This window comes from Setaria viridis, chromosome 3, assembly GCF_005286985.2.
Source record: "Setaria viridis chromosome 3, Setaria_viridis_v4.0, whole genome shotgun sequence".
Classification (NCBI taxonomy): Eukaryota; Viridiplantae; Streptophyta; class Magnoliopsida; order Poales; family Poaceae; genus Setaria; species Setaria viridis.
The window spans coordinates 10,255,792-10,281,505 of NC_048265.2; the positions used below are offsets into that span (position 1 = coordinate 10,255,792).

The 25,714-nt window shown below is 48.3% G+C and overlaps 2 protein-coding genes across 2 annotated transcripts; both read right to left on the bottom strand.

Annotated features, from left to right (window-relative positions):
• Window positions 1–20,749: 20,749 nt before the first annotated feature.
• LOC117850594 (fasciclin-like arabinogalactan protein 13) lies at window positions 20,750–21,993 on the bottom strand. Its single transcript, XM_034732452.2, has one exon. The coding sequence runs from the start codon at window positions 21,845–21,847 to the stop codon at window positions 21,053–21,055; it is 795 nt and encodes a 264-aa protein (XP_034588343.1). The 5' UTR covers window positions 21,848–21,993; the 3' UTR covers window positions 20,750–21,052.
• Window positions 21,994–24,536: 2,543 nt separating this feature from the next.
• Window positions 24,537–25,700, bottom strand: LOC117847135 (fasciclin-like arabinogalactan protein 11). The gene has a single exon (XM_034728296.2). It carries the CDS (start codon window positions 25,479–25,481, stop codon window positions 24,744–24,746), a length of 738 nt encoding a protein of 245 aa, XP_034584187.1. The 5' UTR covers window positions 25,482–25,700; the 3' UTR covers window positions 24,537–24,743.
• Window positions 25,701–25,714: the final 14 nt, after the last annotated feature.

A 25,714-nucleotide genomic window follows, 5' to 3' on the forward strand; every position in this document is an offset into this window, starting at 1 on the left:
ACGGGGTGCATGGAGGCGGAGCAGCACGGCGCCCCAGCGCATGGCAGCGGGCATGGAGGAGAAGGCGACGGCTGCTGGCTCGGTTAGAAGCGAGCATGCGGGGAGAAGGTGGAAAACCTAGTCGCATCTAACGGCTAGAGACCCACACACGAATCTTAAAGTACGGGAAGCCAAGTAACATCCTGGCTTCCGGAAGCCAGATAGGATTGGCGGTGATAAAGGGATCTCTAATTTAGCCTAGCAAATTTAAGGATCAAGCTCAAGACCGGATCGTAATATTACATGATTTTGAACTAAAAATAGATAGAGATGAGTTGGATTGTGAAGAATCATAAGGGTCATGATTCGGTATCACCCCTGATCGACCCAGGCATGAGGCATCTACCTGTACGTCGTGGTCGTCATCGGCAGATTTGTCTTGTAAAGCATATATAAAATTATAATTGTTATTAATATGGTCCACCACCGAACAAGATCTCTTCTAGTTACTGGAGTATTTGTATATTCTGATTCGGCGTGTGTGTATGGATTTCGAAGGATTGATTCCCATGAAAACTGCTGGGTGTCTCGTGAAAAAAATTCCCTGCTTGACTAGCTTGTACAGTGGTTCGTTTTCTGCCACTGTGATTCGATCGACTGATGATGGTGTCGAACTGGCATGCAATGGGAGAGGAATTTCGTAAAGGTGCAGTAGCTTCTAGAAACAGCCTGTTTTCACGCTAGCACACAGCTCGCTTTCACCTTTTCCCCGAATCATTTGCGAGGATTTCATTCCTTCGGAATCACTGAACTGAACCAGTGGACGAGCACACACCATTCAGACCTCGACACGGAAACCCATCCAGCAAACCTCACGTCACGGAGGCGTGTACGTGCATGCACGACACACGACGACCGCCACGACGTCCCGGTTCGGCAAAATGTCCCAACCGCCTGCATCAGATGGACGTGACAGAGGAGTACGTGATAAAGAAGAAAAATGTGCAGTAACAGGGGAAATGAATAAAGAAGTGGATCGTCAGAGATTGCAGCGAGCCAACGATCGATGTGAGGCCACTAATTTACTCCTCCATCTCAAAATACTATTCCTATACTATTCCTTTTAACTGTTCTAGATACATATATCTTACTTATGTATCAATTATATAAGAATCTAAGCTCAAGTCAAATGGAAAATCCGAAGCATCTAAGCAAGTTAGGCTTTGTTGTGCTATGTGCTATGAGTTGTGCTCGATTTTAATCTATCGCTCTCACGTTACATGTGGCAAGGACTACCACTGTGCTGGAGTAGTCACTTTCCCGTGACGATCAGGATGCCGTTGGCGGAGCGGCCAACCACCGGCCTCGAGCGCCAGCCAGCCCGTGTGTCACGTCGCTGCATGGGCCGCTCGATCACGCTTGACGTGTGCGGGCCCGCGGCCGGCCAGCTGCGCGGGCGAGAAAAATATCTGATCCGCTGCAGGCGGAAGGTCGGCACGGCACGCACCCTCGTTGCGGCTGAGTGCAAGTAGCCAGGTACAACGAACGAAGGAACAAACCGCCGGCGCGAGCTCGGCCGCGCGCACGGCGGCGGCGGCGGCGAGGCCGAGGCGGATGGGCGTACGCGTGGGATCCGGAGGCGGAGCGCGCCGGTCTTCCTGTCTTATCAGGTCTGCGTCGCCCACGGCGCCGGCACGATCTCGCTGACGTGTCAGGATACTGGGGTCAGTGGGCTCGCCAAGCACGCCTCCGGGCGGGTGCGGGTTCTGTTTTTTTGTTTCTCCCGTTGGTAATAATACTCATGCTTCTCAGCGGCTCGATCACGCTACATCACAGGAGGCGGATATTGACCTGACTGACCACGGTTCATGATTCTGACCAAAGTACGTTGTTACGTCATGCTACTCAATACAAGTCGACATACTCTCTCAATCAAATTCCAATAAGATCGCGTGGGCTGTGTGCACCTCAGCTCGACCCTGCACGTAGGGCCCCTTCTCGTCTCCGACACTCCGGCTATTCCGTCAACCAGCGCCAACGCCGCGGCTTCTCCGACCGGAAGTTGGCCGCCTCGTCGTCGATCGTCGGCTCGTCGCCGCATATGGGGCTCGTTTGGACGGAAGCCAGCGTCGGCCAGGCCAAATACTGGCCGTTGACTGCGGGCGAGCATGTCGATTGGATTAAGGCCGTGATTTTGGCCGCGCCCAGCTCGCCTGCCCGCTGCGCAGTTCATTTTCACTGCCCCGCGCGGCCGAATCGGCCGCCAAAATTTGGCCGGCCAATGGATTGGCATGGCACATGACGGCCTGCATCCAAACGCGCTCATGTTCGGGCAATCGGAGCCGGGCCGGTCCGGGGACCGCATCACGCTCCCGCCGCATGTCGGCTTCTCTACAGCCCGGCCGCACGACTGGCTATCCGTTATGTATGGAATGATGTGTGGCCCGCATTCTGTGCCCAGCTGGTTTTTCTGGGCCAGGCCTAACTAATTCTACGAAGGCCCATGAAGTCCATGAGCTCCATTGCCTGGAATCCTAGGTACACTCGTTCCTCGAAATTTTTTCAACGTGTTCGCTTCAGCTTAATCAACTTATCAGCCACCGAACATTATTTTTCTCTCACAATAAATTAACCGTTTCAGCTTTTCAGCCGGCTTATAAGTCCAGCCGAACAGGCCCTTCGCTTCAAAAACAAGGCGCTATATACGTAGGCAGTCAGGCGCTATATACGTAGGCAGTCAAATTGACACAGCTGAGATCAATGAAGTCTGGCGGTCCTAACTGACCAATGTGGGGCTTTGAGTTTTTTTTCCATCTTATTAACAAATATCTTTCACATCAAAGAGTTTATCTTGCTGCGATGACCCTGTGTGTATTCAGAGGTAAGAGTGGTACTGCAGCAGCCAACAAGCAACAGGTACTGTAACGTTCTCATGCAGCTGCAGCTAGCTCCAAGTAGCACAACCGAGCGGGCCACCGTGGCGAATAACTCATTTAGAGTTCATACTTTTTTATCGAGGTTCCTGGCATCCCGTAAGTTTAACAATAACATTACAAATAGCCTAGCAGCAGAAAGATGCAAATTGGCTAGATGGTGAACAGAACACTGAAGGATTTTGTTAGTCAAACAGCAGCTATTGATCTTTTAAGCTAGCTATTTTGAGAAAATTTATTGGCTGCGACATTAGCCGTTCCTGCAAAAGGAGGAACAAAGAGAAGAGATACACGTGGCATGCCGAGCATTGGAGGTAGCGGCAATGGTGTTCTTTGCCGAGCATAGATGGAGGTATAAGATACCATTGGTCGAAATGTCAAATACCGGGCGGCTTGTTATTTTACTTGTGAAATTTCAGCCTATAACTGGAATTCTTTTTCTGAAAAAAAAGAAAAACATAGATTTCTGCATGTTATCACCAGCAATGATCATGCAAACAAATATACAATACCCGTTTACATGATGTTCAAACATGGGAAATCACATTGTTATGGTTCATGGTGGCAAATTAGTAAATTGAGTAGAGGTAGTGCCTTGACCAAAGCAACCCGTCCAGGGACAGCGCAAACAACCTGCATCGACTTCTCTAAAGACCGAAATTAGAGTTCAAGCTCGGCCCACAGATTGGGCCACGTCGCTGGCTATACTACCAACCGTCAGATCGGGTCCCAGTTTGATCGAACGGTCAATTTAATCCAGTCTCCTGGCGTAACCCAGAAAAGGCCAGCGCCCAGCGGCACCTCGTCTCCCGAAACGTCGTGAAAAATACAACGCCTTTTCTTCTCGTCTATTTCTTCCCCCCACGAAGCACTCGAAGTTTCTGCAGAACACCTCTTCTCCTGTACAAATTGATCCCCCCGTCCCAGATCCGCGTAAATCAATCATCCCGTTCTCTTGCGATAAACGATCCAGCACTTACTTCTGAAGGATCTTCCGCATCGGTGGTGAAGGTGTGGCGCCCGGCCTAGAGGGTGCTGAAGCAGAGGAGGAAGGGTCCACTCAAGAAGGCGTCAACGACAAGTCAAAGGCGTAGCTGTGTGCTAGTTGTAGCGTGTGCGTCGCGCGTGAGTTTGTGGACCACTGTTGGCAGTCAGATGAGAGGGTTCCTGTTATATGGAGGAGCAGCAGACTTGTAAATGCAACTCTTATCAAACGTGAAGAGAAAAAAACGCAACTCTTATCAAACGTGAAGAGAAATCCTTCCTCTCTCGGTTCCCATTTTCCTCTCTCCATCCGATCGGTCCTCTCACCTCGCCGGCGATTGTCGGCGGCCACGAGTACGACAGTTGGTATCAGAGATGGTGTATCCTCGGCCAACGTCGTGAGCGATCCGGAAAGCCGTCGGCCTTGAATCAGAAGTAGGGTGGGTCTACGCAGATCTCCTCGTTTGCCGCGTAGAACCGGTGACAGCGATCGATCGGCTGTAATTCCTACGCTACACTAATTCGGCTTGCGGGCGATCAGTCACGGTGCCACCGAAACCCTCCGTGCAAACCAAATTCGTCCTGGACACGATGGCAGCGGCGGCGGCGTGCTAGGGCGATGAGCGCTTGGACCGCGTGCTGGAGAGCCTAGATTTGGTCTTCGAGCGCGTGGATGAAGTCAAGCTCGTGCAATAGCAGATGCAAGCCAATCTAGATCTCAACACCAAGGCGATCGATCAAGTGATGCGGGATCAGGACATCATGGCGCGCCAAGTGGAGGACACATGCAGGGTAGTGGCTCAACTACGGCTGGAGTGGATGGCGGAGGATCTGGAAGGAGCTTCAGGTGGATCGTCTACTCCTCCATCGCCACCTCGTCGGCACCGACCAGTACCACATCCCCATCGCCATGGTGAGCCGCACCCTAACCGCTCAATGTTTGGTCCACATTGGGAGTTTGGAGATACAACTCATGAATTTCGAGGGGCTGTGCCAAAAATGCAATTTCCGTTGTTCACTGGGGAGAATCCAAAAATTTGGATAGACAAATGTGAGGATTATTTTAGGATTTTCAATGTGCCTGAGTCAAGGTGGATCACTTCAGCCACTATGCATATGGACAAAAATGCTGCTAAATGGGTTCAGATGCAGTAGCATAAGAAAGGGTTAGGCATATGGGAACAGTTTATGGATGCAGTAGAAGCTAATTTTGGGACTTATGATTATATCCATGCATTGAGTGATCTATTGGAACTAAAGAAGGGGGTTCTGTGGAAGAGTATGCTATTGAATTCGAAGATTTGCAATTCCAAATCGAGACGCACAACAGTGGTTATGATACTATGATCTTTGTCACTCAATTTACAGGGGGTTGAAACCAGAGATTTCAGCAGCAGTACAATCTCAACTGCCAAAAACAATGGAGAGGGTTGTCATGTTGGCCCGGCCAAGATCCAGCAACAGTTAATGGAAAAGAATAAGTACAAGTTCCAAAGGGGTATAGGTTCACAGAGGTACTCAGTTCCTTCTATTGGCACCAAGCGAGACTCTAAACAGTTGGCACTTCCTTCTACTCTAAGCAAAGAAAGACAGAAGAGGGACTATTGCAAGGCAAATAACCTATACTATTATTGTGCAGAACCTTTTAACCCATCACATTTGTCAAAGTGCACTAAAATATCAAGAGCACATATGAATGCTTTGGTACTGAATGATTTAGATGTGAATATGAGGTGTTGGAGCAGTTGGCTATGGAGGATGCATTAGCTGAGGAATTCTGTTCACTGTCTATCAATGGAATAGCTGGTACTAATGAAGGAGAAGCCCTCAAAATTAGAGCACTACTAAAGAACAAAGTGATGCTCATTCTTGTCGACAGTGGGAGCTCACACAATTTTGTGAGCAGTTCATTCTTAGCCAAAGCTAGTATTCAGCCACAACCAATGAAGCCCAAAATGGTGAAAGTAGCTAATGGTGATACTCTGATCACAAATTCCTATGTACCACAATTGGAATGGTGAATCCAGGGATATACGTTTAACACTATCATGAAAGTGTTGGACCTGGGAGCCTTTGATGCAATTTTGGGCTATGACTAGCTTAAACCATGTAGTCCCATGACTTGTCACTGAGAGAATTGGACTATGTCATTTGAGGATAGAGGGAGGCAAATCTTTTTACAAGGAGTCAGGCCACCACCACTGGAGCTGCAAGAGCTAAAGGCAGATCAGTTGGCAAAATGGTGTGCAGGCAATGAGATTGAGGCTTTTGCTATAGTGGAGACACTGAAAAACACAGAAGATCAGTCTATTCCACCTGCAAACAGACTTTGCTGGATCAATATCAAGATGTCTTTGAGGATCCGAAGACGCTACCTCCCAATCAAATGGTGTGCAGGCAATGAGAATTCCGCTTCTGGCCAATGCTATTCCAGTAAACTCCAAACCTTATCGATACTCACCACTTCACAAGGATAAGATTGAGAAGCAAGTGAAAGAGTTGTTAGCAGCAGGCTTAATCACTCCTAGCACCAGTCCATTTGCATCACCAGTATTTCTTATGCAGAAAAAGGATGGCAGTTGGCTCTTTTGTGTGGATTATCGCAGATTAAATAATATCATAGTGAAGAATAGATTTCCTATGCCTATCATCGATGAAATATTGGATGAACTTGCAGGCACCAAGTATTTTTCCAAACTGGATATGCAGTCTGGCTACCATCAAGTACGTATGAAGAAAGAAAACGAGCACAAGATGGCTTTCAAAACACACCATGACCATTATCAATTCAAGGTAATGCCATTCGGTCTCACCAACGCGCCAGCTACATTTCAATGCATCATGAACACAGTTTTGGAACCTTTTCTTAGAAAGTTTGTCTTAGTATTCCTAGACAATATACTCATCTATAGCCCTAATTTGGAGTCCCATGTGCAACACATCAAAATGGTTCTGGATAAGTTGAGAGTACATAATTTATATATGAAGTTTAGTAAGTGTTCTTTTGCTCAAAGCCAGTTAGATTACCTTGGACATATCATTACTGATAAAGGTGTAGCCACTGACCCTAGCAAAATTGAAGCAATGGTGAAGTGGCCTGTTCCAACTACTGCCACTGAACTTCGTGGCTTCCTTGGCCTGACTGGTTACTATAAGAAATTTATCCAGCACTATGGGATAATGGCCAAACCTCTCAAAAATCGGTTAAGAAAGAAACAATTTGAATGGTGCCCTATGGCAAAAGAAGCTTTTGTTCAGTTGAAATAAGTTATGATTTTTTCTCCAGTCTTAGCTATTCCAGATTTTACTATGCCATTCATAGTGGAGACAGATACTTGTGATTTGGGAATAGGGGCTGTCTTGATGCAGAATGATAAACATGTGGCATATTTGAGCAAAGCATTGGGACCTCTTCATCAAAAGCTCTCATTATGGCAGTGGAGACATGGCGTCCATATCTGGAGAGATAGGAATTCCTCATCAGAACAAATCACAAGAGCCTATCATATTTGACTGAAAAAATCTGCACTCTGAAATGCAAAGAAAAGTGATGACTAGGCTTATGGGTTTGCAATTCAAGGTGGTGTACAGAAAAGGGAAGGAGAACTTGGCAGCTTATGCTTTATCAAGAGTCTGCCATCTAATGGCCATACAAGCTATCTCTGAAGTCACACCATTATGGGTACAAGAGGTGCTGAATGCTTATGCCACTGATCCACAAGCACAAAGTTTATTAACCAAATTGGCCATTCATAGTCCTGATGAGCAAGGATATTCTTTGGAGAAGGGGTTGATCAAATACAAGGAGAGAGTGTGGATTGCTCAAAATTCAGCATTGCAAACAAGACTGATAGCTTCTATGCACTCTAGTGCAGTTGGAGGTCATTTTGGTACAAAGGCAACATATCGGAGGATCAAGAAACTGTTCCAGTGGAAGGGCCTCAAGGGAGATGTGGAGAATTACATCAAGCAATACCAAATTTGCCAACAAGCAAAGCACAAGAATACACATCCTACTGGACTTCTACAACCTCTACCTATACCACAAGGAGCTTGGTAGGATATTACTATGGATTGTGTTGAAGGATTGCCTCCATCTGAAGGGTACAATACTATTCTGGTGATTGTGGATAGGTATACAAAGTATGCTCACTTTAACCCTTTCACAGCTCCAAGTGTTGCTAGGTTGGTATTGGATCATGTGGTGAAACTTCATGGATTGCCAAGATCCATTGTCACAAACAGGGACAGAGTGTTCACAAGTGCATTTTTGTGTGAGTTATTTTCCCTGTTCGACACTACATTGTTGAGAAACTCGGCTTATCATCCACAAATCGATGGGCAGACCGAGAGAGTAAATCAGTGCCTTGAGATGTATTTGCGATGTGCGGTGCAGGATTCTCCCAAGAAGTGGAAGGCTTGGTTATCATTGGCTGAGTTGTGGTATAATTCATCATATCACTGCTATTGGTTGTTCTCCTTTCAAAGCACTGTATGGGTATGAACCAAACTCTGGTGTGGTTGTACATGTGACTGACAAGGAACAGTCAGAGGCTGTTGACTTGATTCAAGACAGGGAAGCTCACCTTAGTAATCTGAAACAACACCTGGCAGCTGCAAAAAATAGGATGAAGATTCAGGATGATCATCATTGAGGTTATCGCCAATTTCAAGTGGGGGACCAAGTACTATTGAAGTTGCAGCCATACACACAACAATCAGTGGCAAGCAGACCATTCCCAAAACTGTCATTCAAGTTTTATGGTGCATTTGGGTGATTGAAAAGATAGGATCAGCGGCTTACAAGCTAGAGCTTCCTGAAAGCAGTTTGATTCACCCAGTGTTTCACATCTCACAATTGAAACCATTCACTCCAAATTACACTCCTGTGTTTTCTGACATTACAAAGCTTCAGGATCTCAGTTCACAGGAACTGGAGCCAGAACAGGTGTTGGAGAGGAGGCTTGTGAAGAAAGGGAATGCAACAGTCAGGGGCGAAGCCACATTGCGCTTGCCAAGTGCACATGCACCAGGAATAAAAAACGATTTCAGTGATTAGCAACTCAGTTATACCACTTGTGCACTCCCTAAACTCAAATTAGGTGCACCACCATCTGTCCATCCGGCCTACCAATAGCCATGCAGCCCAGCAATCAGCACCTTTCAGCAACTCATCAACCAAGCGTCCAAGCCCACTATGAATTTTGCAAGGGGCGTACATCCGGAGACTAGAGCAGCTGTTGCATCCGCGTGCGTCGCGCGTGACGAGCCGCACTAGAACATGAAGCGTCCGTCTACGAAGGAAGCAGCTAGCTTGCCCAAAATCACAGAAAGGCGGAAGAGAGGGAGGCGGCGCTCGCGCTATCGCCGGTCGTTGCGGTATTCCTCCTCGCCGAAATCGGTGCCCGAGGCCTCGAGCGATCATCGTCAACTCCTTTTTTTTGTTAAAATCTTTGATCATGAGAGAAAATAGTAGTGCATATTATGTCCATTGTGTTGCCCATCAACTTCAACTAGTGGTTGTAGCTATTGCTAGAAAGCATACATGCATTGCTGAATTTTTTAACAAGATTTCTACCTTATTGAATGTGGTTGGTGGATCTTCAAAGAGAAGGAACATGAGTCGAGATATCAATCTCAAAGAAGTTAGTAAGGCCTTAGGCTGTGGGTTACTTAATACTAGGATAGGATTGAATCAAGAACAATGTCTTCAAAGACATGGAGATACTTGTTGGAGTTCTCACTATAAATCTCTTAGAAGTTTAGTTAATTTATTCTAAACAATTATCAAAGTGCTTGAATTTGTGGAAATGTAAGACAAGGATGGAAAGGCAAAGGGTGTTCTTGTGCACTTCTAGTCTTTTGAGTTTGTTTTCTATTTGCATCTCATGTTGACTATTTGCATTGCAATGGAAAGATCAAGATATTGTGAATGTTGTTAATTGTGTCAGATCTACTAGAAACCATTTAGATCGAGTTCGACGAGATGAGTGGGCGAAAGTACTTGGTGAAGTGTATGAGTTTTGTGATAAACATGATATTTGCAAATTGGAAAGGGATGAGGCTTACATCAATCCAACCAAGTCAAGGGAAAAAACAGGAATTACCAATAAACATCATTTTCAAGTTGATTGTTTTAATGAAGTTCTTGATTGGTTGCTGCAAGAGCTTGATAGTCGTTTCAATGAAACTACCTCTCAACTACTTGTATGTTCAGCTGCATTCAACCCAAGAGATTCATTTCATGATTTTGATGTGGACGGTTTGATAAGCCTAGCTAAATTATATCTTGCTGATTTTGATCATGTGGAGTTGAGGGACTTTAACGCTAAGCTTTTCCTTTATATTTATGATGTGCATCAAGATGAAATATTTGCCAACATACATACAATTGTCAAGCTTTCCTAAAAAATGGTACAGACAAGGATACATCTTACCTATCGTTTGGTTTATCGGCTTTTGAAATTAGTACTTGTATTGCCTGTCGCCACAGCTGCAGTTGAGAGGATATTTTCAGCCATAAAAATTGTGAAAACACAATTGTGCAATCGCATGGGTGATGAGTACATGAATCATAGTCTCATTTGCTATGTGGAGAAAGAAAAAATGTTGAAACTTCTAGATGATGTTGTAGTGGATCGCCTCAGGAAAAGTGGAAATCGAAAATACTAAGAGGTAATCAGCTGATTTCTTACCATTTTTCCAATTGGCGAATCAAATTTTTTCTTATAATATTGGATCATCTAATTAATATTTTTTTAGTCATTATCTCGTCAAGGAGTCAACTTAATGGTGTATTTTACCAATTGTATACAGACCATATAATATTTTGTTAGTGTTTATTAATATTAACTATCAAGAGTACCAGATTCTCCATTTTGGTATGCATTTCCTTTGACTTTGTATACATTGGTCAAGATTTTTTATTACATGTATATATTGAAGTGTCAAGAGTGCACTCGGATGCTCCGATTTCTAGCTTCGCCCCTGGCAGCAATTCCACAGGTGCTGATCAAATGGCGTAAACTACCGAGGACATCAGCTACTTGGGAGGACTGGTATGTGGTGAAGCAGCATTTTCCTTCTGTGGTTGCCTGGGGACAAGCAACAACTCCAGCGGGGGGAAGTGTGGCGCTCGACCTGGAGGGTGCTGAAGCAGAGGAGGAAGCATCCACTGAAGAAGGCTCTAATGACAAGTCAAAGGCGTAGCTATCTGCTAGTTGTAGCGTGTGCGTCGCGCGTGAGTGTGTGGGCCACTGTTGGCAGTGAGATGAGAGGGTTCCTGTTATATGGAGGAGTAGCAGATTTGTAAACACAACTCTTACCAAACAATTGAATACAGAAACGTGAAGAGAAATCCTTCCTCTCTCAATTCCCATCTTCCTCTCTCATCGCCAGCGATTGTCGGCGACCACGAGTACGACAGAAGGTCGCCAAGTTCTCTAAGTATATGCAGACTAAACTAAACTGCAAACCCTTGATTTCTAAAACCTGCATTCCAATCATTATAGCTAAGGCTCCATTATTTTCCTCCAAATCAATTTATACATACAAAACGAAATCCCTATGCTATTCTCCTAGTAATCATGCGCACGTACCAGATTTAATACCTGTTGCCTCTGTAAGCCTACATCCCAACATCGACCCTTCTCTGTTGTTTTTCCTTATTGTGGTTAATTGGTGTGTAAGTCCTACAGATTTTCAGATAAGACTTGCAAGTTTATTGTTAATAAGATTCATAAACATTGACTGAAAATTTTTCTCATATATTCAGAATATGAGAAGACAAAGAAGATATATAAGTTGAAAATCTTTTTTTAAACTAACTAGGCAGGAGAGTTGCCGATTATATTAAAAAGAAGATGAAGTCCCAGACTGGGCGAATACAACAAAATGAAAAAATAACAACAAACATCGACAGGTTGGATTGGGTCATCAACACGAACCGCACCACACAATAGCACTCAACTCAACTAAACAACCCATCGGTCGGTTGGATTGGGACATCAACACGCGTCGAACTCAAAACACATCTCAAGCGGATTTGACTTTGCCCAACAGCGGCAGCAGAAACGAAGCTTACCACGGCACCCACCAACATTTACCCTCATGTAGTCGTCGAAACCTCCAGGCATGACCTTGCATCGATAGGGAACCTGATAAAAGCAAACTGCACCACACCGAGAAGGCCTCCGCCATGCGGGGCCCTCCGTTGAAGTGCCGCTGCAAACACCACACTCCACGCCCGCCACAGGTACTCCACATCACGGATCCGTTTCTTTGTCGTCGTCAGGGTGGTAAGCAATGTTGCCCCGCTTCCCTAGATCTCCATCAATCAGTCGAGTTGGTGCCGCAGGTCGGCCTCGCCTCGTCGCTTCACCCATGCACATAGCCTCCGCTACCGCGTCAGCAAGCCAAAGATGTCACTTGCGCCATCTTCCGACGATGTACCGCACCGGATGGCCCAGCCAAGCTGAGGAACCCACCGCGTTCGCTGCAAGCCTACACACGCGCCGCCTTCCGATGATGTACCGCACAGGATAGCCCAGCCAAGCTGAGGAACCCACCACGGTCCGCTGCAAGCCTAGTCGTCCCACGATGTTGTTGCTGCAAGCGCCATCCTCCGACGCAGTCCCACGCCGCATTGACCGTTGTCAAGCAACGCCAGCCGCCGTGGTCCACCGCAAGCATCCAAATCCGACAACCATGCGACAACCCCTGACCGCCACCATAACTGTGATCGCCTCCATGTGGGCTTGGCAACACCCGTCTAGCTTGCTACGCGGCGTGACTGCCACAACCGGCTGCTGCTGCCCATGACCAATGGACCAGCAATGCCTCAAGCTGAGTTGGATCTCTAGAGACAACGCCTCCAGGGGGGCACGACGCTAATGACGTCGTCATCGCTCGTCCAGGATCTGGATAGGGTTTTCACCCAGAGAAACCCTGTTCAGCAGGATTGAAGCTCTAACATGACACCCCCAACGGGGAGAACGACGCCCTAGGGTGCCGCCGTCATCTCCACTAGCACGAAGGCCGGCGAGGGCTTTCGCTCGAAGCATCCCAACCCCTCGCTGCACACTCACGGCTCGGCACTCCTGAACCACAGCCACGGCAGCCAGCCAGGATGCCCCCGCTGTCGCGCCTCCACGTGCCACGCCGCCGTACCTCCACCTCTGTTGTGGTCGCCGCTCAGTGGCGCCACCACTCGACCTCCGCTCCTCGCACGCGGCCACCGCCCCAGCGTCGCCGGGCATCTCTTTGGGGCATCGCACCACTGCACCACCAAGCCTCCTCCACGCCGCAAGCCCACCATCCAACCTCCACTGCCCATGTGCAGCACCTCCGTGTGCAGCCTCCACTGCTCACAGCTCACACGCAGTGCCTCTGCGCGCCGCCTCCAGCCCACCAAACCACCAGAGTGCCTGCGAGCTGCCACATCCCTGTGCAGGCCTTCTTCCGCCGTCGCCTCCCACTCCCGTGGCCTCCTCCTCACCCGCACACAAAGCTGTTGTGATTGCGCGCCCCCACCTCTATGCCATCGTCGGCCCCAGCCGTCCGGCTCAGATCCAGCGTGCGGCTACCTTGCCAACCCCGGAACCAGCCAGGCCCCGACGTCCAGGCACTCCGACCGCCAACGCGCTCACCATCCGGCCGGCCCACGCCATCCCGCAGCCTCCTCGCCCCATGCTGAGGCGCCGTCGGATGGCCTTGATGCCCCACGCTGGAGGCTCACATTGGCTACACCTTAAGAAGACACGAATACTGTGCACGGCAACATGCGCTATCCTCACCAAAAGGCAAAAAAAAAGTCTCAACGACTCCCTTACACGCGATCACGCAGTCTTGTAGTCGCAATGACGACCACTTATTTTTACCGTCCTCTTTTAGTGATCACTAAATTTACTAAGGAATAACATGCCCCGGGCAAAATCATCCAATCGCGGCTTGCAGAAGCAAGTTTGCAGTATTCCAATGAGCTATTCAGCTCTTTGGGCGAAATCGCCCAAATACGGCTTGTAATAACAAGTCTTAACGAGTTATTCAGCTCACTGGACGAACTCATCCAACCGCGGCTTACAAAGCTAGGCTGTAGTAAATTTAATGAGTTAACTCATTGGATAAATCTGTCCTTTGGTGGCTTAGAAGAAGAAGCCACTAGTACCTGGGGAGTTGATCAACTACCCGAACAACTAGACAAATCTATCTAGTCGCGGCTTGTAATAATAAGTTTGCAGTTCCAGACTTTCCAGAGCGCAGCATCAATACAACTCAGAGAAGTTGTAGAGATAGGCTCTAATTGGTGAAATCTTGAAGAGACTACTCGTTCAAAGGTCTATTATCCAGATAGCCTAAGTACTTGCACTCCACAAAAAGGAAACACACCCTAAGTACTCTACAATGTGCATATGAGGAGGCTCACAAAAGCAACCTTGTGTGCAGACACTCACATTAATCGTACGAGCAATATTCAGGATTAATTGTGAGAGGCACTAAACAACAACAAGTTGACAAGCAATACAAATTGTGACAAGACTTGGAATTATTTACATTTCAAAATCATTCATATTATATTTTTCAAAACAGAACTAATGTTCAGTTTTTTACAATACTACTCAAGCACCAGATGATTGGCTACTTCCTTTGCAATAGGGTTCATCTCTTGCAGCTACTTGGAGACAGGCTTTGCCATCTTCTGGATATAGCTGGCAGATTTTCCTAGCACATCCTTGAGTACTTCAGATAGTGGGCGGCGTCCTACACCTTCAATCGGAGGCTCTATCATATCTGCAATGGGTAAGACAGCTTCACAAATCTTCTTCAAAAATCAAAGCATCGGCAACGACTCTCCAAGACGCTCAGTGTATCTCCAATGGCTCCGCTAGCTCCCAGTCTTGGGGGCTAAGCACCAATTACTAGTCGGATCTCCAGTGGCTCAGCTAGCTTCCAAGCTCGGGGGCTAAGCGCCAAATAACTACTCGATGTGGCTCCTATGACTCACCTAGCGCAGAAGCTCAGGGGCTGGACGCCGCAATACAACTCAGATGATGAATTGTGTGAAGATTAAAGCCCCTCGAATTAATTATTTAATTATTCCAAGGCTCGGGGGCTGCATCTACAGCCACAACATCAGAAGTCGTCATCACGTCCGCATTAGGTGGCACCTCTTCGTGACTTTGATGCTCGGAGGCAGAGATATCAACATTTATCGCCACCGCCTCTTCGGGTACATATTGCTCGGCGGATGGCACTACAACATCATTTAATGAAGATATTACATCTTACATCAACGTCGTCGCGACAAGGGATATGGCATTTGGAATCGCTGTTGGCGCAGGTTGTTCCTCTAGCAGCAGACTTGTTGATGCAAGAGCGACGTCCTGGACGAGTGGCTACTGCCATCAGCCATGGGCTTTGGGCTTGGACCTCCAAGACCCATACAAGAAGATTTCCTACGCAAGACAGAGTTTTAGCAATACTACAAGTACTCTGCGAGCTTCAATCAGTACTCGAAAAGAGCAAAACAGATTACCTTGAGGATCTCCTTAGCTTCAAGGGACCAAATTGCTGGCAGTTGTTGCTGCATGACTTCAACAACCATCACTTCTGCCTCGTTAAACAAGTCAATTAATACAAATCTACAAAAATAAGTACTCGGAAGCTGCAGTCATGAGTACTTACAGCCTTTGGTGAGTTGGTGGCGCAGGATTCTCAAACAATTGTCAGGATTTTTTAGGAGGAGATAAAAGATTTATTTCCAGATGGTCACGCTCACCGAAGGTTGACCCTTTTACCTACTAAACTAGTCGGCTAAAGGCTCGGAGGCTGTGTGCCATGTGTCCATCGATAAAAAAAATTTCTCTAGGTTTTAAGGGGAAAGTGATGCAAATTACAGATTGATCCTCAGCTTGATTCTTTGATTCAACCTAAGGCTCGGGGCTACTCCATATAGAGTGCGACTTCCACCGCCTTCCATATTATATTCCAAAGATGAAGATTACAAAGTCAAGATAATCAAGGACTTGAGCACACCATAGCCTCATGGCAGCTTTGAGAAACTTTGAAGATTCAGGCAGACAAAGTACTCGAAGAGCACCAAAACTACTCGGTGAGAATCTGAAAAGTACTTGAAGACTGCTGCATTCGACTATGAAGCGCTCGTGGGCTTGTCAGGGATAGATCCCCAGTACCCGCAAGGAAGGAAGAAGGTGGACCCCTACTAGAATTCCCCTATAATCCTACTAGGACTCATACCATATAATCCTACTTGGACTCCTTCTTGTAACCAACTAGTAATACTGCCCCTGAACTATATAAAGGAGGGTAGGGGTAGATCGGCAGAGCTCAGAACCATCATCAATAGCCAACAACCAGGCTACACAACACCCAAACACAGGGCACAATATACGACACCCCAAACAGAACGTAGGGTATTACGCTACTCTGACAGCCCGAACCTGTATAAATCTATATCTTGTGTCTTCACTTTACCTTCGAATTTCAGATCCGGCGATCCCGCATCAACCAATCTACTACCTCAAGATACCCCTCGGTAAGTTGCTGGGTATAAAACACCGACAAGGCCGGTGCAGGGAAGCCTCGTGCCCGAAGCAGATCCACCACTGGCCGAGCGGACTTGCCCCGGCACCATGTTGCCGCTCACCTCCGCTGTCGCAAGAGGTTCACTGGCCGAATCTGGGCACAGGAAGCCGGATCCGTCCTCCCCCGGCTCAGATGTGTCCCACCTCGCTGCCCCCTAACGCCGGTCGCGAAGGGGCGGCGAGCACGAAGGGGACGCGTGGAGCCAAACTGCGAAGACCCCGCTGCCACCGTCCTCGCGGCCGCACGGACTGCTAAGGTGATACGAGGGGAGCAGGGGAAAGGGGTGGGTGGCGGCGCGGCTTGGTTGCCGCCCGTGGCACCCTCGGTCGAGAGTGACGCGGGGCCCGTCGCGAGAGGTTCACTGGCGCCTTCAAGTTGAAGATCTTAGGAACTTATGAAAATAAAACGACGAGTAGTATGATTGTTCATACTAGAAGTTTTACAAAATGAGAAAATAGCTTTAGAATACACCGTCGTGAACCAAATCTTAGTACATATGAAACTCCAAGCCTGCAATTCACTTAGTTGACGTTGCCTCCAGTGTCTGCAAGGTGTTTGACAAAATGTGCAGCTCTTAACACAGGAAGCTCCACAGACCTGTTGTCCTATTCTATGCCACCAACATTAGCGTTCAGATTGGTTTATTGGACTGAAAACTTACCAATTCTAGGTCCATGCATTCTTATTGTGATTTTTTTAGGCACAGTTTACCATATAGCACCTGATAGTCACAAGCTCTGGGGCACTGACACTTTCTTTAACAATAGTTACTGATGATCACAAACTTAGATACACTAATCTATTTGCAGTGCAATATGATAATTAAAAAATAAGAAGCTGCCAGATGTATAACAACTTTAATTTAAGGCTAGCATATCATTCACCACTATTGATAACACTACCATGAGATTCTGACATTCGTTTTCTTCTATTCCTGTTCTACAAATGATGTGAGCAAGAGTTTATTTTTTGCAACCATTTTCTGAGTTTAGGATCATTATCCTCATTTGCATTATTTTTAGCTTACTATGCAAATTTTCCCCTCCTGAGCAGAAAATTACTATTGAACCTCTTATTATGGCTGGTGTAAGAGATGGAGTATTGATATTTAGTTCACGATGCTTTCAAATTGAAATTCTACATGTTCCAGTTCTGTAATTTCCATTAATTAACTAATATGAGAACTATGTTGGATATTTAATTAAACTAATCTTAAACTTTATATTAGCGCGAAAAGTAGCTTTAAAAAATATAATCTATGAAACTAATCTATCTGGGACATATAAATTGACATAACTAGCATATCAAAATCTCCACAGAGTTCATGTTCGCAAAAGCAGCTATTTGAAGAAAACCAAGGCATGGAGGTTGAGCCATCTGGGTATGAATAAAAGATTACTTATATATACATATATTATAAAACAGTTCTAATAGTATGTAAGACATTTTTAGGATTTGGGACGAGTCTGACAGCTCAAACAAAAGGAAACTTGAAGAGACAGATGAAGATAACCTGTTGCGTGTTTTCGCTCATGTTTAATAATCGATCACAATCTTGTTACATACTAAGTTCTAGGTGCTGTAGCATCTTTGTTTCATCCATAGATAACAGAGATGAAGAGAACTATGATAGATGACAGTAACACATATAATGTGATAAGAATGCTATCTCTTTTAACACATGTTATATGATAAGATTGCTATCTGTTTTCTCATGATTGGACTATACATTGCTGTCCATATCCTTTTCCCTAATCATAAATAAATAAATTTTTAACAGGAGATTAATGATGAAGAGGATGATGACAATCAACTGAAAAAAAGGGAAGAAGCAACGCTCACAAGGAAGAGCTAATAAGAATTGAGGTAGGTACATCAGCATTACTATAATCTTGATCCATAACTTCTGTTCCAAAGTAAGTGCTAACGTGATTAATTTCTTTTAGGTCAGTAGATGAAAAAACAGGAAGTTAACTCCATGGTTACTCTTTTGGTGTCCATACAAAGACTCCATGGCTCATCTTTTGGATCACTCTTTTGGTGTACATGCGAACCACAAAACCTAGAATGCCTTAACTACATGGCTAATCTTTTGATCACGGTTACTCTTTTGGTGTAAATATGAACAAGGGGAAACAGAACTCCGTGGCTGATCTTTTGGCATACATATGACCCAATCCCAGTTTGAGCATAAGAGCTTCTTTACCAACTTTTCAGAGCTGTTGTACAATCTGAAAGCAAATGTAATCTTATGTTATATTAGATTGAGGAAGAGCTTATTAAATGCCTAAGGTCATCAACTCTTGTACCCAACTCCTCTATGGAAACTTTTACGGATGGACCACAAATAGCAATGATGGCTCCACCATTTACCTCCCCGCGCGGCAAAGCCGCGCAGGTTTCTAGTTCAGTAGCAAAATCGGTAGGATCCCTACCTTTCTGATGAATTGGGAAGTGAAGAGCTTGTTCTATCCAACGAAGACTACAAGTCTGACGTGCTTTTGAGGACGAAGAATGGAGAAATGGTGCTTTACCGTGCAGTCGTTACAGATAATTGTTTCATTGTTTGCTTAGGTATCCGCCATGTGAAGGATCTGGCCATCTGGGGAGGACCGAGGGCCCAAGGCGAAGGGTATGACCACACACTGAGGTCGCTCGCGGTCTCGCGGATGATGGCAACGTGCCATCATACAGTGGGCTGAAGTTTTCAGTCCGAAACAAAACTGAACGTCATCATATATCGTGCAGTAGAACCGTTTCTTTTTCTCGTGAGAAGTACACAAGTAAAATGCTTTCAGAAAAGTACGCAAGGACACCCAACCTCGATTAAACTATTTCAGCAGGACACTCAACTCAACACGGTGATTAATTCATAAAACAACACAGGTCCATCGTCCACAATGAGCACTGTATGAATTAGAGTTGCTTGCTTCTCAAAAACACTGGACCAGATCCGCCTGCTTAAAAGTTAAAACCCTACCCACAAAAAAAAAAGGTTAAAACATAGTGTGCTCCATGACTAGGATCACATGTACGCCTGCGCATCGCCACCAGTTAAATCCACCGCAGGAGCAACGGGAGGCCAGATCCAGAGTAGGTAGGGTTCCATGTGACGCAGCGCAAAAGGGATCGAGATGCCCCTCCTCTCCCTCCCTCCCGGTGTACCCGAGATACTTTAACCGCAGCGGCGTACCCACCAATAATGCGTCACCAGGCCCGGCCGTGTTGCAGGCCTGATCGAAACTAAACACAATTATTTCGCTGACAGCCCCAGAGCCTTGATTTGAAAGGAGAGGGGGCTTGTTTCGTTGGAGCCTCGAGTGACTTGACCGGTGAGAAGTGATGCTTGCCTGTAAAATTGATAAAATCTGCCTAATTAGGAAAATCGGAGGATAATGCGTTTGGTTGGAGGCGTGTACTGGAACACAAGATGTTCATAATGGATATGCTTTTTAAGTATAATCAAATATATATTAATAGTGTGTGCTATTGTTTTGCTAATAAAATTTTTTCTAATAAATAAAATCTTAACATGTTTTGATAAAATATTTAATCAAAGCAAGGATCGAACGAATGGAAACCGTCACAAAATATTTGGAAACAAAATATCATTGATTAAGCTACAGATATTGTTGGCTCGTCGTACAAAAACCAGACAAAAAGCATGGGTAAAAGTAATACGCAAGCTACATTAATTAATTAACTAATCACGATAGATAGGTCAAGCAACAACCGTGCTGCAGCCATCGATTTTGTTGACCTGAGAACGACGCACCTTGCTTGGTCGACTTCAACCAAACACATCACGGGTGAGGCAGAGTTTTGATCAGGCAAATTTGCGTGTTCTTCACTCGTGTTTCAGGCAGTGTCGCAGTGACATGCATGCAAGGTTAATCCGTTTCACCCGTGGTCAGTATTTGCTGTTACTGTTTGGGATTTTGACTGAGGTGGTCGCTGCAGTCGAGGGAAGCCAACATGCGTTTTGGTCGGTAGACAGCAAAACATTGCTGGCAAGCAAGGCGAGATCTACAGCCTACTGTGCAGCGCACTGCTACCGCCCATGTCTGATGCCTTGGACATCTAGCACCTTATCTACAGACTGCAGAGCATCGATGCGTGTGAACCGCTTGCACGGTCTCGCATGTCACTGTTTTATATACCAGAAAATGCTTGAGACACAAGCGAAAGCAGACGGAAAGCAACCAGCTACGTCCAAACAAAGCCAGATCCAGATCGCGGAGAGCAAGATGGAATCCAATGAAAGGAGTACTAGTGTATATCACATTAAGTTACAAATACAAATCACCAAGAAGCCCAAAAAAAGAGAGGTAGAGAGAGAGAGAAAGAATAAAGCCGATGGACATACGCACGCACGCACGCAGCAGCACAAATGCATGGTACAGGCAGGATCAATAAATCGATCGATCAATGAGTGCACGGGACACCAGCAGGCTCGATCGTGCATGGCAATGCACGACGCAGCAAGAGATCTCGTCCATAGATCACAACCCTCTGATCTGAATGTGTCCGATCCGATGGTTCTATTATCCTCCTCAGAAGAGGCTGCCGACGACCGCGGCGGCGAGCGCGGCGGCGACCCACCTGGCCACCCCGGCGCCGGGCGCGGCCGCCGACTTCTTGTCCTCGTCCGAGGCGGTGGAGTCGTCGGCGACGGGCGGCTCGGCGATGCCGGTGGACTTCTTGTGCTTCTTCTTGGTCTTGGACTTGGTCGGCGCCGGTGCGGGCGCGGGCGCCGGGGTGGGCGGCTTGGGGCCGAAGAGCTCGTAGGGGAGCGGCACCTTGTCGACGGGGTAGACGGCGAGCGGGAAGTCCTTGCTGACGGGGCTCCCCAGGAGCATGGAGTTGACGCCGGTGGAGATGTTGACGTTGTTGCCCGCGCGCTTGATGTCGTACCTGTAGGGCCCGTCGTGCCCGGACCCCTGCGTGTTGACCTTGCCGTTGAGGGTGCCGAGCATGGAGAGGCTGTAGAACCTGGGCAGCACGCAGTAGAGCACGAGCTGGATCTGGTCCTGCGGCGACAGGCCGTTGAGCACGCCGGCCTTGAGCTTGTCGAAGGCGTCGTTGGTGGGCGCGAAGATGGTGAGCCCGTTGTAGCTGTCCGTCAGCTGCGCGTTGATCTGGGTGTCCACGCGCGTGTCGTGGAGCAGCTGCTTGAACTCGCTGAACTGGTCGTCCTTGAGCGCCTTGTTCACGTCCGTCGGCGGCAACGCGTCCGCCGCCCCCGCCGGCCCGGACGCCGGCTTCGCCTTCGCCTTCTGCGCCGCGGCCAGCGCCGACGACGCCGCCAGGAGCACCACCAGGATAGCGAGGCGGGGCGAGGCGGCCATTGTGCCGGTTGGTGTTGTGCGTGTGCGGTGGCTGGGGGTGGAGGCGCGGATCTGAGCCGCTGTGTTTAATAGACTTATAGCAGCGGTTGGTGAGTGAACGGGAGTGTGCGGTGCGGCGCTCGCGGCGCGAGGGTTTGCGCGGGCGCACCGTGAGCTGGACGTGGTACGGTGGGCTGAGGAGGAGGTGTGAGCTGGGGTTGTAGGAGGCGGGGCCTGCCTTTGCGAGCGTGGCAAGTCAGGTGTCACGGCACCAGCCTCCCTTTTGATTTCTTTTTACGCGCGCGACGATGTGATCCGCGAACCACCTGACCCTGAACTCAAGAACAACAAGCTAGCCAGTACACGTTCATTCATGTACAAGCCATCTGGTTGCCATCGATCTACAGTCAAGTTCTGAACTGAACATAGGGGACGTACTGGCCTATTGTGTGAGAATTCCGTCATGGACATCGTGTGTGCCAGCAGGAACAGGAAAAGATCCTATGGAACATCAGCCCCTTGCAGATTTTGGCAGTTTGCAGCACGTATGCCTTGGTGTACCAATCATTCATGCACTGATCCCGGAGAAATGTGAGAATTCCGCCATGGTTGTGTACCAACAGGAACAGGAAAAGATCGTCTGGAACATCACGAGCTTTACCTGTCCTGCGTTGCAGATTTTTGCGGTTTGCAGGCTTGCAGCCCGTATGCGTTGGTGTACCAATCAGGCATGGCTGTATACACGTATGTGTGCATGTAACTACGTACTTCCAGGCTGCCGCATGTGGCGGCAAGTCAGGCTTGCCAGCTCGCCCGAGAGTGATGTTCTACCTGCAAGGGAAGGGGAGCTCCAAATATCTCATTTTATTTTTCCAGAGTGCGTATCAACTAGGCCTTTATACACAACACAAGAGGATGCTCAATATGTTTTGCATCCTGGCTTTTGTCGGCTGGGAGTTGTATATTCAGAAAAGTGGTACGTGCTTGCCAATTAGGCCAGGGATGACATTATGCAGCCGTTGATAAATAATGCTCAACCATCAGCGCCCGCACCTTTGCGTACGTATTTAAGTCGATTTGTTAATCACGCATTCGCAAAAAAAAAAGATAAAAGAAAATGTTAATCATGCATCGGCAGCGTACGAATCCCACCGACAGTCCAAGAAGCTGTAGTTTCAAGCCTTCTACTACAAGCTCGCTGGCTGTCAAGCTCAACCCAAATAATTGCTGCAATGACAGCGTCCGCACAACGCCGCGAACGTGCGAGACAACGCGCAGAATCCACTGCTTTTGCTGAAGGGGACTGATCTTACTGAAGGTATGTTGATCTTGATCAACGCTGCAGGCAAGTTTCTTCTGAATTACCGTGAAATCTTACTGAAGGGATGTACGGTACGGTGCTGCTGCTGCTGTCGAAATTTGTGGGCAGTGCCGCAGCGGCAATGGCAACGCGACCGGCCGGGCGGCGCGTAGCAAGTAGTAGAGCTGGAAACCTCGCGGCAGCGCCAGTAGTAGGGTGCGTACGCCGCCGGGTTACCAGCTGACGGAGAGGAGGAGATATCGGCGACGGCGACGCGGCAGCGGCCGGGGAAACCGACCGCCGATCCCTTGCGCGGCGATCAACACGGCGCGCGATCTCTTCGGCTTCGGGGGCACACCATCAGCGACTACCGGCACAGTAATACAAAAAGCGCCGACCCACCTACCCACACAGGCACACGGCAGCGGAGCAACGCCAATGCTTGATCTGAAGCTCTTCTCAACTGATGACCCGAAACTGGTCAGTAAATCTCATGTTTCAGTGAAGTAATTCTTTTATACGGGCTGATCGACAGCCCCGTAACTAAGTCCTAATGAATCTGATTGCTCGGTCTTCGCCTCTGCGGATCTCATGTAGCCATGTGCGTACGGGAGGCCCTCGCGACTCGCGAGGGACTAAAAATAACGTCGGCGACAGGTGAGCGGAGCACCCGTCGCCACTCTGGGTTTTCCAGCTTGCAAGGCTGCAGCTGCCTCGCACACGCTTCGGGCCGGGAGATACCGACGGCTCAACGAGAGGTGCTTGGGCATGGCAGGCAACCACATGCTGACATGCCGTCTCTCTCACCGAGCCGTCCGTCCTCCGTCAGCTCTAGAATGTGCTACGCTGCGCTCGGCACCAAACCCACTTGTCTCTTTGTCTCTCACGCTGTCACGCAAATCACACAATTTAAACGAGGCTTAGGGCTCTCTGCGTCTGGACCGGTTTTGGGCCAGGCTTGGTTAGCTTTCCTACATGGGCATTCCTGGGTTCTGGGCTGGGCTCATCATGCTACCAACCCAGCTACACCGACATGGTGGTGGCCTAGTGGGCCTTATCGTCTAGGTGGAGGCTTAACTGGGGCCTGGGGGTGAGTGTGCCCGCCCAATGGCGCTAATTTAGCCGGCCTTCTTAAGCACATATTTAGCTCCTCCAAAACGAGCACTGAGGTGTTGTTTAGGAAGTCATTAGTGAAGCCAAAGTCGGTGAAGTTAAAAGTGGTTTCACCTGGCTCCTAACCTGACTTCTAGTTCATTTAGCATCAGTTTACAAAACGGCTTCACGCTACAGCACCTCGTTTTGCGCAAAATAGGTGAAGCTAAAGCTGAAATAAACCCCACGGCTTAAGAGAAAATCTAATTTTGCTAAACATACCACAAAGAAAAATAATGCTGGTGAGAAATGGAGAAATAAACATCGCAGTAACTGAGCATCATTCAGGGATCGGGATCACGTGCCCCGGTTTTCTCCAAACCAGGTGATAGCAACAAACAAATCCAAGATCAAGAGGAGGAGAGGAAAATGAAATCGCAACAAGAACTACTCATACACATGCACGCAGGCTCTCGCCGTGTTTGTTGGGACGACGATCCATAACTTGTCCGCGGATATATATTCTTACAGCAGGCTGCTCGCCGCGGCCAGAACCACGGCGGCCAACACGCTCCACCAGGCGACCCTGGCGCCGCCGGCCGCGGCGCCGGTGGGCGCGGAGTCGGCCGAGCCGGCGGGCGCCTCGGCCACGGATCCCCCCTTGGACGGCTTCTTGTTGGGGGCGGGCGGCGCCGACGACGGCGGCTTGACGCCGAACAGGTCGTTGGGCAGGAGCACCTTGTCGACGGAGTAGACGGCTAGCGGCTGCGTGTCGCGCAGCGCGGTGCCGACCCTGGTGGCGACGAGCCCCGTGGAGACGTTGACCTGGTTGTTGCTGTCGGCGGTGATGTTGAGGGTGTAGGGCCCGTCGGAGCCGGAGGCCTGGGTGCGGACGGGGTTGCTGGCGGTCTCGAAGGAGTCGAGGGAGTAGAACTGCGGGAGGATGTGGTACTGCACCAGCGACACCTGCTCCTGCTGCGACAGCTTGTTGAGCGTGCCGGGCTTGAGGCTAGTGAAGGCGTTGTCGGTGGGGGCGAACACCGTGTAGCCGCTGCCGAAGGAGTTGTTGAGCTGGCTGTTGAGCTGCGTGTCCTGCTGCGTCGACTTCATCAGCCGGATGAAGGTCGCGTACTGCCCGCCCTTCTCCAGGATCGCCGTCACGTTCGGCGGGCCCTTGGGCGCCGCCGGGCCGGGAGCCTGGCACAGCACCGCCGGCACCGCCAGCGCCACGAGCGCCGCCGCAAGGAGGATTCTTGCCGCCATTGATGACGATGCGAGGTGGCGCTGCTCACAGCTCACTGGCTACTCCGCTACTGTTAACTGATGAGCAGGCAGGGATCGAGATGATGGCGATATATAACAGGCACGGCGCGGATCGATTTGGAGTTGTCAGCATGCGAGATGGGGAACAGTCTGGCAGGGGAGGCTGCTGTTGACCGGATGGTTCGGTGATCTGATAGTGGAGGCGCACGGAATCACAGATGTGTGTGTGTGTG